Below are 20,163 nucleotides of genomic sequence, written 5' to 3' on the forward strand. Positions count from 1 at the left end.
AAGCTTGACACTGTCCAGAACAAAGCAGCCCGCTTGATTGGCACCACATCCACAAACATTCACTCCCTCCACCACCGATGCACAGTGGCAGCAGTGTGTACCATCTACAAGATGCACTGCAGAAACTTACCAAGGCTCCTTAGACACACCTTCCAAACCCACGACCACTACCACCTAGAAGGACAAGGGCAGCAGACACATGGGAACACCACCACCTGGAAGTTCCCCTCCAAGCCACTCAACATCCTGAAATATATCGCCATTTCTTCCCTGTCGCTGGGTCAAAATCCTGGAACTCCCTCCCTAACAGCACTGTGGGTGTACCCACAATACATGAACAGCAGTGGTTCAAGAAGGCAGCTCACCACCACCTTCTCAAGGGCAATTCAGGACAGGCAATAAATGCTGACCTAGCCAGCGACACCCACATCCTATGAATGAATAAATAAAAGAAAGCCACGAGGAAAGATTTTTAATTTTGTTCATGACATTGCTTTCAGATATCCCAATGGTAACAGGATCTTTGGTAGCATAGTGGTAATATTACTGGACTGGTAATCCAGAGGTGTGGACTAATGATTCAGGCACGAGTTCAAATTCCATTACAGTCACTGGGGGAGTTTTAAATTTAATTAATAAATCTGGAATAAAATGCCAGACTCATTAATAATGAACATGATGTGACTGGATTGCCAAGAAAAAAATCCATTTGTGGAGGAAATCTGCTGTCCTTACCCAGTCTGGCCTTCATTTGACTCCAGACTCTCAACAATGTGGTTGACAGATTTTGCTCTTCAGTCTTAAGGGCAGTCTTCTTTACTGCCCTTGGTACCTCCGTACTAACAGCCTGCCAGCAATCTCAATACAAGATGCCTTTGGCTTTACCACATGAAGATGAGAGCTGGTGAGAAAGCTTCTGTCATGGTGATGTGCCATATTTAGTGATTAAAGACTTTTCCTTTGTTGAATATTTTTGTTGGGGGGGGGTTGTTGGGGGGTGGTGGTGGTGGGAGGAAGATGGAATGATCTTCTGTGCTATGGTTGAGGCTGTGTTTCCATAGTGACCGTGTGATGGGAGACACACTATTTTTCTGTGTGTCCACAGCCAGCAAGAGAATCAACTTTTAGAAACTTGCTTTAGGGTTACAAAGTCTCCAGGAATTGAAGATCTAATCTTCAGGTCACTGCAGGGAGTAACATGAGAGAAAAATTCTTGAGGACATCAAACAAATTGTGTTCTTTTCATTGACACATCTGTTGGTGAATTAAAGTATTGGAGATGGGGATTGAAGGCTGTTTGACCAACAGTCCGGAATCTTCCATTTGGGTAATGAAAAACATTTTGGTTTTCCAATGGGCCAAGGGAAGGTGAGGATGGGCCTGTGGTGCAAAGGTGGAGGAGGGGCAGCTGAAAGTAGGTGGTCATGTGATGAAAACTCCAGGGCCTGAGTTTTTCGCTCGTTGGGCGTGTGCTATTGGTGGGCCCGGGAGCGGACTGGAAATGGGCCCCTGACCGTGATTTCACGCTTCCTGGCCAATTAACGGCCAGGCGACATGAAATGCACCCTGAGAGAGGCTCAGCACTGCCGATGGGGGAGAGAAGGGGGCGGGTACCGATGTTACCGCGGGTGCTGGTGAGCGCTTCCACTGAGCTCCCTGAAGACTGACAGCTGCCCCAGGGAGCTGCAGACCTCCACACAATAAACAAAACAACAAAAATGCTGCAAAATATGTCCATGCAGCACAATCAAGTGCCTGAAAGCAAACCTTATAAAAAACCAACCCCCAGATATCTCTTTTTAAAAAATTTTATTTCCGCACGGAGATTTCATCCCGCCCTGGATCGAGGCTTGAGCAAAAATGTAAAGGCCGATTGGCCCGTCCGCCAACTGTACAAGTGGACGACCATGAAAAATTGCTTTCAACTGCCTCCCTAATGGGCTTAATTGCCCGCTTAATTGTCGGCGGGAGTGCTTCCGACTGCTGCCTGTGCCCGAGGGACATAAAGTTTTGGCCCAGTAATACGTTCAACCAGAGTTGGCAACACTTACGTGAACAGAGGTCTTGTAGCGCAGTAGGTAGTGTCCCTGCCTCTGAGCCAGAAGCTCCGGGCTCGACTCCCACTCCAGGACTGGATGGTCAAGGAAGCTGTGTTCATAACACGACCAAACAGGTTGAGTGTCAGCCTGAAAACCCTTCCAACACACACACACACTAAAGGAAGGTGGTAACAGCGGGAGAGACTCCTGGTCAGCCATGTGCTGGAAAGAATATTGAAGCCTCTAGCATCGTTGTCCATAGTCCCAGACCATAACATGTATGTAAAATGGCATGTTGCCACAGCAGTTCGGACTCCCGGAGTGATCTGTAATGCATCACCACCACTCGTGGTCATCTTGTTTCACGTGCTCCAGGAATGTGAAATTACCAGTCCTCCTTGATGTAAGCCAAAGTAATAGTTTGCTAAACTCAAACAAAGATAGTATGATTACTGTGGGTCTTTATGAAAGCTCAGAGCTAATAGACAAAGTGTAAATGAAACATTTACTGCTCTGTGTAATATTGAGCCTTGCTGAGCTTGGCTACAATTGGTATTTTATTCATTCCTGTGATGAGATTCTGATTTGCAAAGAAATTACTTCTTCATGTTTATTTTTTTGTTAATTTAACAAAGTATGTCACAGGTATTGACCTTTAACCTCTTAAGGCCTGGGTTTCAACCTGACCCAGACTGATGGGTTGAGGGCTCGCTCTCTCTCGCTAACTGCAAGGGCTTCTCTGTGAAACGGGTTTGGCTCAGTCTCGACCTAGTTCTTAGTGGTTGTGAACAGATGTGACAAGAACGCTCAAAAAAATAGCACTGATTGACTGACTACCTCAGTCTGAGCGGCTGTCGAGGGAAATTGGAAGTGCAGTGAGAGTGGCTCTGAGGCTAAGGCTAAACTGCATTGCTTGGGAGTGTAGGCAGCATTCAATTCTGTACCTAACTCATGCTGCACCTACTTGATGCTGACTCCAGTTGTATAAAAGTGTTCCATTCCCCCCACCATTAATCCCTCAGCTTGGTGAGCTCACGAACATCTGAAGAACTCAAAGGGGCTTAACTGAGCTCTTGGGAATTCTGTTGTCCAAATCGGTCTCTTTATCTTCTAACCTTGTGATTATTTTTTATTTTTCAAAAAAAAAAAGATGATTGTTCAATACTTTGACGTCTTTCCTCACTTTGATAGAACGGGTCTTTTCACTCCCGACATGGCATTTGAAACGATTGTGAAAAAGCAGATCTTGAAGATCAAAGAGCCCTGCCTCAAATGTGTGGACATGGTTATCAATGAGTTAATCAGTACGGTTAGGCAGTGTACCAAGAAGGTAATTTGCTATGTCACAGAGTCCTGAAAACTTGCTGCCTGCACTTGGATCTTCAGAAAGTTCTCTGCGGAGTGGGCTTTGGTTGTTTGGGCTTAGCGACTGACAGTAACCTGGCTGCAAGCACTAGTTAATGTTTAGCATGCATGTTCACATACCGAGCACAGCCTCCTTGATGAATATTTCACCTCTCTTTCTGGATTTAAAATTAATCTTCAATTTTTAACAGAAACAATAACTTGCATTTTTGTAGCACCTTTTGAAGGTAGTAAAACTTTCCAAGTCGCTCCATGAGAGTGCAAACAAACAAAAATTGACACTTTGAGCTAAAGGAGATAAAGGGAGAGGTGCCCAAAGGTCTGGCCGAAGAGGTGGGTTTTAAGGAATGTCTTCGAGGAGGAGGGAAAGGTGAAGAGTTTGAGGGCAGAAATTCCTGGCAGGAAGAAGGAAATGGGAGTGCGCAAGATGTCACAATTAGGAAAACGGTGGAGTTCAGAACTGGAGGAAGGTACATTAATCGGGAGGAACGAGGCTGTGGGGGGAATCTAAGCCAAGGACGCACAAAGTTGCAAATCACAAACTAACGTTTTCAAACTAATTTGGGATTTATTTACTCATTTCACATTTATTGGGTCAAGTTTACATTGTCTCAATTTTCTTTTTCAAACAAGACCAGTTGAGCCATGTTACTTAGCACTCTAAGTCCAAACACCATCTAACAGCTGTTTACACCCCAAAGTACCAGCTGGAAATAACATGGCATGCCTTGCACTATTTGATAACAGTACAACATGGGGATGAAGTAGGAAAGGGAGAAGCCTGAAGTAGGCCTCAAATTGGGACATTACCACTGCTAACTTGAGAAGGTTCAAAAACTGGACAGGGGAACAGGATAGGGTGCGGAATCATGCCTTGGTTTCTGATAATTGCTTTGTTTTGAGAACCTTCAGAACTAACCTCATGGCACAAACGCAAACGCGGAAAATAAATGGGACTGTTTTGGGGAAGGGGAGTGAAAGAATTGCACTCTGTTTTTTTTTCCCCCCCCCACCCAAGATTTCCAGTCCTCTGTCAAGTTATTGGGTCAGAAATTGTCTCGAGAGTTCTTTATCTGACCCTCGTTTTCAGCTGATGCTAACTTTGGGTTTAAAATGGCACGTGACTGCACCTGTAAACATGGTGGTTTCCTGGAAATCATTGAGGGATGGGAGCAGGTACCTGACAAACAAGTATTTAACGGTCAGCTACTCTATCCCCAACTATTGGAGAATTTTGTTCTGGTTTGTGTGGTACTGTTATGGTGAAGTGGTTTTGGTAGCACAGGTAGTCATTCCCACCACAACACCTGGAATGAACTTGTGGTGATCTCAATAATGCCACAGCCTCATCAACGTCTATGCGACTTGCCCATGGCTCTGAGTAGAGTATGGGTATTTCTGTATTGCACTTAAGACCTGAGGTCTAAAAACACTCCTTTTATGGAAATTATTGACTTGACATTGTTGTCATGTCCGCAAAGAGTTGCAACTAAATGTTTAGCTGGCTTTTAAAACTAATTGACTTAAAAATGGGACAGCTAATACTGTAGTGGATATGATATGGTGTCTCATCTCTGTAGCCTATCGCAATGTAACCTGGCAGTTATGACTGGACAGCTGGACAGTTTGTATGCTGCTTCAGTTTTTCATGCTGAATCATAGCTTCATGCAACATGGAAGGCCATTCAGCTTGTGCTAGCTCTTTTGGAAAAGCTATCCAATTAATCTCGCTCCCCTGTTCTTTCCCTGTTGCCCTGTAATTTTATCCTTTTTGAGTATATATCCAATTCATTTTTAAAGTTATTATTGAAACTCCTTCCGCCATCCATTCAGCCGGTGCATTCCAGACCAAAACAACTTACTGCATAAAAAGAGTCTTGTCATCTCCTCTCGTGTTATTTGCCAATTAACTTAAATCTGTGTACTCTGGTTCCTGCTCCTGTCAGTGGAAACAGTTTCTCCTTATTTACTCTATCAAAACCCCTCATAATTTTGTACACCTCCGCTCAATCTCCTGTTAAACGTCTCTGCTTGAAGGAGAACAATCTCAGCCTCTCTCGTGTCTCTTCACTTTCTCCAACCCAGGGGGCGTGGACATTCAGTCATTGAGTATATTCAAGACTGATGTCAGTGGACTCTTGGGACGTCAAGAGATATGGAGAAAGGGTGAGAATGTGGATTTGCGGTCGATCAGCCATGATTGTATTGAATGACAGAGCAGCCTGAAAGGGCCATATGACCCACTCCTCTTTTTCTTTTGCTCTTACTTCAAGTATTATTTCAAGTTAGTGAGATTGCAAAGAAGACAAGGATTTCAGGTTATGAAACTTAAGAGAAACAAATGTTCAGAGAAAATTCCAGGAGAGGAAACAAGAAGGTGGAAGAGAGAGATGGAGGCTGGAGATTAGACGTGGGAGGAAGATCACACAAGGCCTCCCTTGCTCCAAATACATCCAAGAGTGCTGCTTGTCTGAGTTGGTTGCTCAAGGACTATGAAGGCAGTCTGCAGAGGGGATTCAATCTAATTTCCCCATCTTCTCTGTCATGATACCGTTGTTCATCCTGTCTCTTGTTAATGATTAGAACCCACACAGCACATGGGACCTAACCTGTATCACACCACGCCATGTCAAAGAACGTGAGTACCCCAAAGCACCTGTCCATCCTGAGTAGATAGTTCAGATTTATTTCTCTAAGAGTTGGAACCAGCAAACTGGGGATGGTTAACCTAAGATGGAAGCTCTCTCTCGCACTGTTAACTGTTGCATGAGTTATGGTGAAACCCCTAAGCCAAAGGAAAGATAGGAGGATAGTTTGGCCATTCAGTCAATCACCTTGTGTTTCAGAGCACACTGTCTGAAAACGATCTTTTATGTAGAGAGCGTGTAAGAAATTTGGAAAATATTGAAGTGTGGGTTTTGAGAGGGGCAGAAGGTGGGTTTCTACACTGTACACTGCGCATGAGTCATGCACAAGGGAACTAGTAGATTTTATATTTATGGGTCACCCCTGAGCAGGTTTCACCCTTTTAAACAATGCCCGACCTTCCAGCATTGCTGCTCCTTTCCTCCATATGCACAATTTGTATTTATTTGGTGCCTTTTGCATTGTAAATCATCCCCAGATGCTTCTTGGGAGTGTCCCCAAATAAAATTTGACACCAAGCCACAGAAGGGGATGTGAGGGCAGGTGACCAAAAGCGTGGTCAGTTGTAAGGAGCATCCTAAAGAACGATAGAACGTATGAACAAGGAGCAGGAGTAGGCCATTCAGCTCCTCGAGCCTGTTCTGCCATTTAACAAGATCATGGCTGATCTGATAGTAACCTGAAATCTGTATCCCACCTACCGCCAATAACCTATCACCCCTTTGCTTACCAAGAAACTATCCACCTCTGCCTTAAAAATATTCAAAGACTCTGCTTCCACCACCTTTTTAGGAAGAGAGCTCCAAAGACTCTCAACCCTCTGAGTGAAAACATTTCACCTCACCCCTGTTTTAAATGGGTGACCCCTTATTATTAAACAGTGACCCCTAGTTGTAGATTCTTCCACGAGAGGAAACATCCTCTCCACATCCACCCTGTCAAGATCTCTCAGGATCTTATATGTTTCCATCCAGTTGCCTCTTACTCTTTTAAACTCCAGCGGATGCAAGCCTAGTCTGTCCAACCTTTTCTCATAAGACAACCCACCCAATCCTGGTATTAGTCTAGTAAACCTTCTCTGAACTGCTTCCAATGCATTTACATCCTTTCTTAAACAAGGTGACCGATACTCCAAATGTGGTCTCACTAGTGCCCTGTACAACTGAGGCATAACCTCCATACTTGTGTATTAACTTCTCCTCACAATAAATGATAACACTATAGCTTTCCTAATTACCTGCTGTACTTGCATACTAGCCTTTTGTGATTCATGCACTAGGACACCTAATTCCCTCTGCACCTCGGAGCTCTGCAATCTCTCACCATTTAGATAATCTGCTTCTCTTTTATTCTTCCTGTCAAAATGGACAATTTCACATTTTTCCACATTATACTCCATTTGCCAGATCTTTGCCCATGCACTTAACCTATCTATATATTTTTGTAGCCTCCTTATGTCCTCTTCACAACTTACTTTCCTACCTATCTTTGTGTCATCAAATTTGGCAACCATCTCTTCAATCCCTTCATCCAAGTCATTTATATAAATTATAAACAGTTGAGGTCCCAGCACTGATCCCTGTGACATGCCACTCATTACACCTTGCCAACCTGAAAAAGACCCATTTATGCCTACACTCTGCTCCCTGTTAACCAGCCAATCTTCTACCCACGCCAATATGTGACCCCCTATACCATGAGCTTTTATTTTCCACAATAACCTTTGATGTGGCACTTTATCAAATGCCTTTTGGAAGAGAGACAGAGGTGGCTTAAGGAGGGAATTCTGAGCAAAGAACTAAAATAATAGAACATTCATATGCTCACAATGAGCTTGACCGTGGCCCAGTAATCTCACTGAACTACCAGAGGCACATTCCAGGAGGGAGAATGGCTGTTTGCGTTATCAAAATAAAGCCGTTTTTGCTCTGATGTAAAATAGGTGAGAAGTGTGAAGAAGGCAAGTAAACACCATTAGTACCACTGCCTATCTCAGAGGTGGTGTTGCACAGGACTTAACGAAGGCAGAATAACACATCCATGGCATTGACGGCTATTGGAATGTCTGCTCTTGCTAATGGTGTTCACTGATATGTAGCACTGGTGTTGAGACTGATGCCACTGGACAAATAGTTGGGGTGTTGACCATAACATAGGCTTATTATTTGTAGCTGAAATTCCTGAGATGCTCTGCCCACTATTCGTGGGCCAAAATGAATAATTTTATGCAGTGTTGACAAACGTGCCTCACGGTTTTGGCATGAGCTCAGTGGATTTTTTGGAGAGCCAGCAAATCTTTAAATTGGCTTCCGATTCTTAATAGAGCACCTAAAACTGATTCACTGCCCAGCGACAGTTTATAGGCTCCCAATTTTATTATGCATTCAAAATTCCGATATGTTGAGTACTTGTTTGTCAGTTGGAACTTGTACTTCCCTCTCTCCTCCCCCGCCCCTCATCCCCTCTCCTGGTTTGAAAGCCTTTGTAGGTAACCAAGGTCTTACTCTTCCTTTTGCTTTATGTCCTCCCCCATGTTTTCACCCCCATACCTTGCTGCTCCTCTTCTTCCTTCGCCCTCCTTGTTGTCACTTCCCTCCCACAATGCAATGCAGAACTGGGCTCTTCACCCCTGACCTTGCTTTTGAGGCTATAGTGAAAAAGCAGATCCAAAAGCTGAAGGAGCCATGTTTGAAGTGCGTAGATATGGTGGTGAGCGAACTCACTGGCACCATCAGAAAGTGTACTGAAAAGGTAAAAGGTCAAACCCTTCTCTATGAACCCTGCCTTTGCTCCATTAATTTATTTAACTCAAAAAAATTAAAACAGTGCCTTTTTCATTCTAAGGCAATGCTGACTAAGATTTCCTGGTGAATATGAGCTTCAGATTTCTTTTGCTACTCAGAAGAATGTCAGCTGTAGGATTGGACCTTTGAATTGGTTATTTGGGGTATGTGAGTAAAGCTATATCTCAGTGGACAGACACTGGACCAATCTGAACCCCTTTTCATTTCCAAACTTTATTACAAGTGAACAATAACTTTTCCAGTGCATTATTGCCAAGTCTCACTTCCAATTTCATCTGTTGTTAGTTTCAAGATGGGTTCTGACGAACACTTCAGTGCCATAATCCTTACTTCTTGAGAGGGAACCTGTGCAATTTCTAGAATATAAGTGTTTGGTACCTTGTCTCCTTCATCCCTGAAGAGGTTTTAGGCTTTTGCTAAGTTGTTGAGCATCATTTTTCTACAATTCCTGATGTTCACACCTTTGCGTATCCCATATAGAAGGAAGAGGGATGGACAGATCTTTAACTATTCTACTTTATGACAAACTGCTTTGCCAGGTTAAGCCAGTTTTCCTCACTTTCCTACAGGAGACTTTGATTCCACACGGCGCCTTTCCTGACAGTTTGGTTGATATTTACGAGGGCAGCATTACTGAACAGTGGAAACTGTGGCTTTTTTTGCTCTCTAGAAAAGTGAAAGGTCGGGGGGGTGACCTGACAGAAGCCTTTGAAATTCTTAAAGGGTTAGATAAGGTAGAGATAGATGTTTCCACTTGGGAGGAAATTCCAAAACTAGGGGCCATAAATGTAAGATAGTCATTAATACATCTAGTAGGGAATTTGGAAGAGACTGTGGGAATGTGATCACAAGCACATGGAGTGGTTGAGGTGCACAGCATGGAAGGGGACGCTAGATAAATATATGAGGAACAAAGGTGTAAAAAGATGTGTTGTAGGGTGAAATGAAGTAAGATGAGGAGACTTGGGTGAATTGTTAACACCAACACAGACCAGTTGGATCAAATGGCCTGTTTCTGTGCTGTAAAATTCTATATAACTTTGGTTTTCTTGTTAACTGTTTGGACTGATGACTGAAAGTAGAAACGCTCCGGACAGGATTTTGGGTTTTGGATCAGGGCTCTGATTTCTGGGTCAAATAGGAGTCTCAACCCCGCACTGTGTAGGAAACAGTCCACCCGCCTGTGATTTTTCCTGAATTGGCCAATTGATGGCTAGAACACCGGCTTTCCATCCAATTATGGGTGGGCGGGTGCGCGCTTTCTTAAGCTGGACAGCCAACAGGAAGCCTTCCAGCTTGGTAAGAGATGCCTCCATCATGAGGTGCCCTCCCTGCAACTTCTGAAAGTTTTACATTTAAAAATGGCTGCAACTGCCGGGCCACCATTATGAATGAGACTTTGAATCAATGCCTCTTCTGCCCCCTCAGGTGGATGTAAAAGCTCCCTTGGTACAATTTGAAGAAGAGCAGGGAAGCTCATGTTGTCCTAACCATTCCACAATCTGCTGTTTAGTCTTTCTTCCCCTCGGGATATGACAAGTTAATACAATCTAGCACAACAAGGTTCTCCTTAAACTTCCTTCAACCTGGATAATATTCACCCTCAAGTTTCTGCTACTAATTGCTCATGGTTATTGAATATTTTGTTAGCTGGCTTGGCAACAACTGGCTATTTAGCTACAGCTGCACAGTGTTAGTTTTAGCCTTTTGTTATGTGGGTTTTTTATAAATTGGAGAGATAATTGAAAACCTTCCTTACATGAAATTTATAACCATCAAGAGTGCGTCTGAGTTTTCTTCAACAGCCACAACCATGGATCAATCAATTGATAATATATAGGCAGGTTCTAATCGCCTCAGGGCTCAGCAACCTGCCCTTTGAGTCCACTGAGGCCTCAGCAAATTACCTTCTCTGTTTTGGGTTTATATTTTTCATTTCACAGTTCTGCCTGTTTGAAAACATCAGTGGATTCTAATAACACCTAAAGAATTGGGAGAGTAGATTCTTAACATCCTGCCAACAGTTCGAGGGTCGAATTCAGTATAGTTGCTGCCATACATGGCCCGAAAATGGGTGCAATTCAGCAGGCCCAACCTGTGTAGGCTTCGGGCTAAGTTGGTCACTGCTTTTTTGAGGCCCATGCTCTGACTGCTATTTCAAGGCCTTGAGCAGCCTAGCTGACTGAGAGGGACCTTCTCCAAATAAAAGGCCAAAAATGTTTATGAATGTGGTATTTGTGGAGCCTGTAGGAGCAGGAGTGCAAAACAATTGTGGACCACCCTCTCCCTGCCCCAACCAGCCTCTGCCCACGGTGTCAACCCCTTGCTCACATTCCACTCCCCCCCCCCACCCCAATCCCCAAACCACCCCCCCCCCAATCCCCAAACCACCCCCCCCCCCTTCCAGATTCACAGGTGGGCCCACTGGGCAACATTGGCACCAAGTGTCTGCTGGTTTGCTTGAGGCCTTCTATGAGTGGGGGGGGGGTGGGGGGGAGGGGGTGAGGGTGCTCCAGTGCATCACCACCTCCCCGAAATGTCAACTTAACTTTAAGAAAAGCTCATTCCAATTTTGCGATTTATTCTTTTTTCGTTTGTGTATTACTGATGTCCCTTCGAGCACTTAGTCCCTCTTTATTGGCAACCTTCTGGTTGGATCAAAAAAGGTATAAATGGGGAACATCCCCTCTCCTGCTTTTAAATTAAACACTGTCACAATCAGTAAACTAAGGTGCAAGCAGAATTCCACACTGGCTTCTTTGTGATGCCACTATTCCCAACTTACTGACAGGCCAGCAGAATCTGCTCTTGGCTTTGCCGTATTATGACCTTTTTTTTGTGCTCCTGGGATTCCAGTGGCGCACACCGAGATCCTTGTGGCTCTCCCTGTTATGTAGCTTTGGCTATGTGCCCCTAACAGCTTCTTCTTCTTATCGTGTCCACGGACAGTCTATACATGGCCCAGCCAGAACTGGACACATTTTTGCGCCTTGTTGTTGAATTCGGCAAGATCTGCAACAGTGCAGGGTTCCTCTAGCGATAGGCATTGCAGGAGATGTTGCATAGTCTCACCCCCGGCGATGGAAATTCTACCGGATGAAAGCCTTCCCCCAGGAGCTAATTGTAACTGGGCAACCTGGAAGTGCCTTAACAGACTTAGGACTGGTGTAGGTCCTTCAAAGGTGTCACTAAGCAAATGGGGATATACAGCCAGCCCGACAACTTGTGAATGTGGAACTGAACCCTAACAGCTGAATCTACAGGAGTTGAGGAAAAGCTGGATTCAAGAGGAACTTTTATACATCAGATTGACTCTGGGGCTAAAAGGGTTAAAGTATGAGAACCCGAATCATGCTTTGTATTCCCCTGAGTATAGAAGGTTGAGGGGCTGATCTAATTGATGTGTTTAAGACAATTAAAGGATTTGATAGGGTAAAAAGGGAGGCAATTTTCTGTAGTGGGAGAATTGTGAATAAAATTCCCTTCGAGCGAAGGCATATGAGGCTGATGCCAGGGAACATTTCCTTACACAAGAGGTAGTGGAAATTTCAAACTCTCTCGCCACCAAAAAGCTGCTGAGGGTCAGTTAAAAATAGATCTCTGTTACGTCAAGGTATTCAGGGATGTGGAACTAAGGCAAAGTTGATGGAGTTAAGTTGCAGATTAGCCATTATCTAATTGAAATGTGGAACAGGTTTGAGAGGCTGAATGGTCTCTTCCTGTTCCTGTGTTTGCCATGACCTAATTTTGGGCCCAATCCATCATTGGGCCCTAACGAGGAGCCTGAAGTCCATTCATTCAGGTAGCAATCAGTGCAGCCTGACAGCTGACATCTTATGAGAAAGCACTTTAAACCAGCCAAGCGAGTAATTGGCCGGGAGTTTTGTTTGGTTATCCACGAGTTGTAGCTTCACTGTCTAGACTCTAGATTAATTGACACCTCAGTGCTGTCTTGTTCTGCTGTAGTTCAGTATTGCACCGATGAGACTTAACTGATTGCTTCACACTGAGGTCTCGCCTTTTGCATTCCCGATTCCTTTTCTCAGTTAAGGGCTGTAGTGGTTTTGGAAAGGAAATATTGGCCTTCTTTAAAGTTTTTGCTTGCAGTTGACAAGAGTTTTACAAAAATAAGTCTTGCATCCTTGGACTCTATTATTCATTAATACTGAGTTGACCAATTCTGTGGTAAGTTGTGACATTGATGCTAACTTAGTGTTCTAATCATGACTTGGGGCACTGCTGTCACTATTAAAACTATCATTCCCTGCAGTAAGTAGTTGAAGAGGTTCACTTCTCCTGAGCTGGCATTGGGTGCAATGCTATTGCTCAGGTGCCAAGGACTATGTTCACTCCTAGCTCTCTTCAGAGCCAGGTTGTAAAGAAGCAGTGGCGTTTGCCTGAAAGAGGCTGAAATACAATCTCAAGGAATGGTTGGATTTGTCAGATAGTACATCCCATCTGCTGGCCTAGGGCAGTCATGATACCCTGTCTGGGTGGCAGCTGCGTCCTGCTCTTTTGCTGGTACTGACTTAAAATAGCAGAAAAAGTTACATCATAAAGACCCCCCCCCCCAAAAACAAAAACTCTTATTGTTAGTCTTCAGACGGTTCATTATTGGATCCAAGTTGAGAAGATGTCAAGTGCGGAAGTTCAGCCTCTTGACGTTTTTTGTTATCCTTTTGTAAATGAGTGAAAAGTTTCAGTATATCCCACCAGAGGAGGAACAATCATTGTTAAGCTGCCTGATGATTCTGAGCAGCAGCACAGGGTTACTTCTACACCTGAATGAGGAGGGGTAAGGGGAAACCAGGTTACTAATCTTAAAAAAAAAGGTTTTATTCGTTTTTTAAAATTCATTTATGGGATGTGGGTGTCTCTGGCTGGGCCAGCATTTATTGCCCGTCCCTAATTGCCCTTGAGTAGGTGGTGCTGAGCTGCCTTCTCGAACAGCTGCAGCCCCTGTGGTGTAGGTAGACCCACAGTACTGTTAGGGAGGCAGTTCCAGGATTTTGACCCAGTGTCAGTGAAGGAACGAAGATACATTTCTAAGTCAGGGCAGTGTGTGGCTTGGAAGGGAACTTCCAGGTGGTGGTGTTTCCATGTGTCTGCTGCCCTTGTTCTTCTAGGTGGTAGTGGTCGTGGGTTTGGAAGGTGCTGCCTAAGAAGCCTTGGTGAGTTCCTGCAGTGCATCTTGTAAATGGTACACACTGCTGCTACTGTGTGTCGGTAGTGGAGGGAGTGAATGTTTGTGGATGGGGTGCCAATCAAGTGGGCTACTTTGTCTTGGATGGTGTTAAGCTTCTTGAGTCCAAGATCATAACTGATGCTAATGACCAGTGCCAAAGAAAAAGGTTGCACCTGAGTTTCTTGGTCAATGCACAGCAGTTTGGTGATAAGTTGGCAGAAATGTTAGAGAATTGGTACCAATTTTCAAGAATTGGTACGGCATATTTGGCTATTGCCTGAATGGACTGGTGATCTGTTGCATTAGATTTGGAGAGGGTGCCTATTTGGAAAGGGAATGTAGATAAACCCATGGGGTCTACAAAGGTGGGGCTTCTAGTTTGATTCAAATTAAGATGCAACTTTAAAAAGGGGATGGAAACAGGAAGGCGCCTTCAAACTTATACCAGTGAAAGAAAAAGCTGTGAAGATTAGAAAACTTAAAAAAGAAACCAATGCACAGCAGTCTGTCAGGGTCTGAAACAGAAAGGTAGATGAACATTTTGGCCTGATCCCTCCTCATAAGGGTTGACATGGTCAGTCAGGACAAGCTCTGTATAAAACATGAAGGATAGAAAGGGGTAGACAGCAGGCAGAGAGCCTGCTTGTGAAAGCCTACAGTAGGTTTGAGCCTATTGACCAGCTAATGTTAGATGACCTGTAACACACTTCCTCGTTTTTAATGAGTTGTTTAAGATTTAAGTCAGTTACCATGATGGTAAGACATGTCACATGAATGTGTTAAATGTTCAGCCTCTAATATTACAAACTGCCACTGGTCAACTTTGAATTTGAGACCTCCCTTTTCTTTTGTTTTCTTAGTTCTTTAAGAAAGAACTTGCATTTATATAGGGCCTTTCACAATGTCCCAGTGAAGTTCTTCTGAAGTATTATAAGGTAGGAAAAGCAGCGGCCAATTTGTGCAAATCAAGCTCCAACAGACAGTAGTGTGATAATGACCAGGTAATCTGTTTTATTTAGTTACATTGAGTGATAAATATTGACCAGGAGACTGGGGAGAACTCCTCTGACATGAGATCTTTTGCGTCCACCTGAGAGGGCAAATGGGGCCTCGGCTTAGCATCTCATCCAGAAAGATGGCATCTCCAACCATGCAGCACTCTCTCAGTGCTGCACTGGAGTGTCAGTCTAGGTTTTTGTTTTCAGCTCAACTTTCTGCCTTGGGAGTAAGAGAACTACTGAACCTCCGCTAAATGAAGACAGGTTGACCCTCCACCTGCCCCTCCACCCTTGTCCCCAACCCCATACCTTTCTCTTTCAGAAGCTGGTTAGCTTATTGTGTATTTCTGCTACTTCCTGTTTTACCCAAAGTTTGGCCATATTTGTAGAAAGTCAATAATGGTTTGCAAATAGTTGTTTGGAAGTACAGAACTTGAGTATTGCTGAAAAAGGAGACATGTCGAAGCTTTTCATCTTGCACTCATCAGGACACTCCACAAGAATACCAATATAAGGGGTGTCCTGATGAGTGCAAGATGAAAATCTTTGACATGTCTCTTTTTTTCAGCAATACTCAAATAATGGTATGTTCATCCAACAGCAGCAGACTTTTTTTTTTAAAAAAAGAGAAAATAAGTTTGTATTTGCCTGCCATTTCTTGCACAGTTTGGAAACCCTTCCATATTTTAATGTGGGATAATATGAAAATATTAATGCACCCTTATTTTCAACGAAAGAATTGAAACTCGGATATTATTATCGGAGATATGGCGGGTGGCTGCCTAACATCTTTGTACGATAGTCCCCTCTCCATTATTTCGTTGAAACTGCTAACCCTTTTTATTTTAAATATTCTAATATGACTCCATTAAAGTACCAGCAAAGGAGTGTCAAATGAAGACATTTACCTGCTCATCATTTCTAATCTCTCATTCGACATGGTCCAACATTTAGGAATATGTAAAAATAATCACTTCGCTGAATGTTGATGTTTCACCTCAATGTGTTAATCTCAGACAATTAATCCTCAACTTCATTAATAATTAGGCACATATTTGATAGAGAGCAAAGTGGGATGGACCTTCTATTAATTGAGTGTGTGGTATTACCCTGTGGAGAGAAGAATAATCTCCCTTGTTCAAAGCCATCAATCAAACCCATTATGGAACGGTCTCTCCATTACTAAAAACCTCAGTTTGTTATCTTCCTAGGGTAGTATTCACCTGAGATGCCTTGGATTGAAATCGGAATAGTTTCAAGTGCAGTGGTGAGAGATCTGTGTATGGTTAATGAGTAAGAATATGAGGCGTGGAGCTTTAGTGAAAGGGGCAGGATTGATTCCATTCTCCGAGGGGAACTAGAACGATGCAATGTTCTAGAATACTTGTTTTTGTTATTCTTTCACAGGATGTGGACATCACTGGCAAGGCCAGCATTTGTTGCCCATCCTGTACCATTTTGTCAGGGTGATTTCTTTAAAAAATAGGAATGTGTTTGTGAGGGCTGATATGACTGCCCTTCCCAGCTCCGTTTGTGTTCCTGAAGAAAGGATTGCAAGGAGGGGTATCTGAAAGACCAAACAAATTAACATTTAATAACATGTTTGACCGGTGTGAAGCGAAAGCCGGCAATTGCCAGTGTAGGGCAGTGTAGGGGAGCCCAGCTTTGCTGCTTACCTGCCCATACCTCACCTCCACACCAGTGCTTTTGAATTGTCATTGGATGCAAAGAAGGGAAACTATGTCATTCTGCAACCTTATTTAACTCACTGAATTACAAAAGGGGGAGATTTGGGAAGCAAATTCCAATTACTGTTTGAGTCCCAAGCTAAAACTTTTTGTAAGGCCAACATTGCCTTTTTTAAAAATGTATCTCAATTGTCTATTTGTTGTCGTTTATCCACATTGTATACTAACCTGTTCCACTCCTAATTATTCCCCAAGTGTTATGCTCTGTAGCTTGCATGGCTGCCTGCTTGCATGATTATATTGTGTGTGTTGTTAATGGAATTATAACCAATAGAAAATACTTGGAGTACATATTGCTCTACAGTACTGCATTAGTGTAGATATCAACTATATGCAGCAACTATGGCATATCGAAAGGAACTGAAACTCAGTTAGAACTGTGGGCTGCTGTTCATGCTTACACCCACCGGGCTGCCCTCAGAGCTGCAACTGCCTCTTTCCAACAATGGAATATGAACGTCTAGGTCCTCATCAAGCAAATTTGCATTTTGTTTCTTCTATCAGTTGTTTCTGTTCCCAAAAGTCAGCCTGACTCATCTCCTGCTCTCCAGCTAAGATTCTGAGCAGGCGGCTCATTCTGTTTCCATCCCTACACCCATCATTGTCGCTGCATAGCCAGCTGTTCGAAGGATGGCTGGAGAGGAGGAGGAGGACAAGGAGGAGGTTGACCCAGTTTGCAGTTCTCCTTCACTGAGCATGGAGATGCCCCTATAGCTTGTTCCAATGTGACCAGGGGCAAATTGGCACAAACTTGTGTCCTGTACCGACCTACATGCCTTATTGCCAGACTTCTTGTGGCATTGTAGCTGTGCACCAGATATTCTCTTCCGCGACTGTGGAAAATTGGAGGTGTGACAAGAGAATTTCTCAAAGCCTTGCAATTTTTATGTTTGCCTATTCATAGGGCTTGATGAAATTAGCTCTGAGTGCCCAAGTTGTACTGAAATTTTGAATTTAAGCAAATTCTATTAATTTTTTCCACTATCAATTTGACTTTAGTAAAACGCCATGAATTTGATGGGGCCGAATTTCGGATTATGAATAGGCCGCAGCTTTCTCCCTGCTGTAATGCCAATGCTGTCAGTAGAATCTAGGCTGGATTGAATCTGACTAATGCACTGGTCAGTTCAGTGCCGTAATGTCTTGCAATGTGCTCCTATGTTAGATGCTTGAGTGTTGGACGTTACTAGGGAAAATGCATTGGGCTGTTTTCCACTTGTCTACCGGTTCTTTGTTACAGTTGGGACAATACCCGCACTTACGGGAAGAAATGGACCGGATTGTGACCACTCACATCCGAGATCGGGAAGGGAGAACAAAACAGCAGGTATGCATTTGAGAATGACCAGAGTGATTTGCCTTTATGGCTCAGCACAGTAGGGTGGGCTCAAGTCTGAGCGGAGAATGATACAACACGGAAGCAGGCCATTTGCACATCACGCTCATGAGGGTGGAGTTATCCAGTTGGTCCCACCTACCCCCTGCTCTTTCCTCATAGCCCTGCAAAATGTTTCCCTTCAACTACTTATCTAATTTTGAAGGTTACTATTGAATCTGCTTCCACTGCCCTTGAAGGCAGCGCATTCCAGATCAGAACTCACTGCGTAAAGGAAAACGTTTAGACATAGAAAATAGGAGCAGGAGTAGGTTATTCGGCCCTTGGAGCCTACTCCGCAATTCAGTATGATCATGGCTGATCCCCCATCTCAATGCCATACTCCCGCTCTCTCCCCATACACCTTGATGCCGTTATAGTCTAGAAATCCATTTCCTCCTTAAATATATTCAGTGACTTGGCCCCCACGGCCTTCTATGGTAGAGAATTCCACAGGTTCACCACCCTCTGAGTGAAGAAGCTTCTCCTCATCTCAGTCCTAAATGGCCTATTCCATATCCTAAGGCTGTGACCCCTTGTTCTAAACCCCCCAGCCAAAGGAAACATCATCCCCTGCATCCAGTCTGTCCAGCTCTGTCAGAAATTTAGACGTTTCAATGAGATCCCCTCTCATTCTTCTAAAGTCCAGTGAATACAGGCCTAGTCGACCCAAACTCTCCTCATACAACAACCCTACCATCCCAGGAATCAGTCTGGTGAGCCTTCACTGCACTCCCTCTATGGCAAGTATATCCTTTATTAGGTAAGGAGACCAAAACTGCACACAATACTCCAGGTTTGGTCTCACCAAGGCCCCGTACAGCTGCAGTAAGACATCCTTGCTGCTGTACTCAAGTCCTCTCGCAATGAAGGCCAGCTTACCATTTGCCTTCTTAACTGCTTGCTGCACCTGCATGCTTGCTTTCCATGGTTGGTGTACAAGGACACCCTGGTCCCTTTGTACATCAACATTTCCCAATCTATCACTATTTAAATAATACTCTGCCATTCTGTTTTTCCTACCAAAGTGGAAAACTTCACACTTATCCACATTATACTGCATCTGCCATTGTATTTGCCCACTCACTCAAATTGTCTAAATTGCCTTGAAGCCTCTTAACATCCTCCTCACCAGTCACATTCCCACCTAGTTTTGTGTTGTCAGCAAACTTGGAAATATTACACTTGGTTCCCTCATCCAAATCGTTGATTTAAATTGTGAAAAGCTGGGGCCCAAGCATTGATCCCTGCCGTACCCCATTAGTCACCGCCTGTCACTCCTCATAGGTTGCCTCTAGTTCTTTTGTCAATTACCTTAAATCAGGGTCCTCTGGCTACTGACCCTTCTGCCACTGAAACCAGTTTCTCTTTATTTACCCTTTCAAAACCTGCCATGATTTTGACTTCTGTTAGGCTGCCCAGCTTTACAAACAGCTAATTGGATAATTGCAACAATAAAAATCCAACTTTCTAATTGACAAAGTTGTTCAATGCATATTCCTGACTGAATGTGATGAGCGACTCTTGGCTCTGAATTGGGTTGTTGTGGATTCAAGCCTCAATCCTTGAGTTTAACACAAAATCTCACTGACAAACCAATAAACCACCAAGGTGTGTTGTCAGGGCGATGCCCTTTCGATGAGATGTTAAGCTGGTGCCATGGTTCAGGTGATCCTATGACTTAATTTGAAGAAGATCAGGGAGTTCCCTTGGTGACCTGGCCAACGCACCTATATAGAGTCAGAGACTGGTTACAGCACAGACAGAGGCCTTTCAGCCCATTGTGTCCATACTAGCTGCCTGCCAAGGGCAACTTGGCTAGTCCCACACCCCCATCCTTTTCACTTGGCCTTGTGAATGTTTTCTCTTCAGTTGCTTTTCCGATTCCTTAATTAATTAATTAATTGGTTAATTCCCTTGACTAAAACGACCAAAACCAAAAGCACTGATGATTCATTTCAGTTTGCCGTTCATGATGGCAGAAATCAGAGTGTCAGTTCATT

At 43.8% G+C, this 20,163-nt stretch overlaps 1 protein-coding gene across 4 annotated transcripts in view; it reads left to right on the plus strand.

The window, feature by feature from the left end:
- The window catches only part of dnm1b (dynamin 1b), a 250,550-nt gene that overhangs the window by 104,122 nt on the left and 126,265 nt on the right, over positions 1 to 20,163 (plus strand). For 2 of the 4 annotated variants that reach the window (XM_078550078.1, XM_078550075.1), the window contains exons 10-11: positions 8,663 to 8,801; positions 18,026 to 18,112. In XM_078550078.1, coding sequence (XP_078406204.1) covers positions 8,663 to 8,801; positions 18,026 to 18,112 — 226 coding nt within the window. Of the gene's footprint in view, positions 1 to 3,230; positions 3,370 to 8,662; positions 8,802 to 18,025; positions 18,113 to 20,163 lie in introns of all 4 variants that reach the window. The other 2 variants (XM_078550074.1, XM_078550077.1) reach the window with 1 other exon arrangement.

This window comes from Cetorhinus maximus, chromosome 10, assembly GCF_964194155.1.
Source record: "Cetorhinus maximus chromosome 10, sCetMax3.hap1.1, whole genome shotgun sequence".
Classification (NCBI taxonomy): domain Eukaryota; kingdom Metazoa; phylum Chordata; class Chondrichthyes; order Lamniformes; family Cetorhinidae; genus Cetorhinus; species Cetorhinus maximus.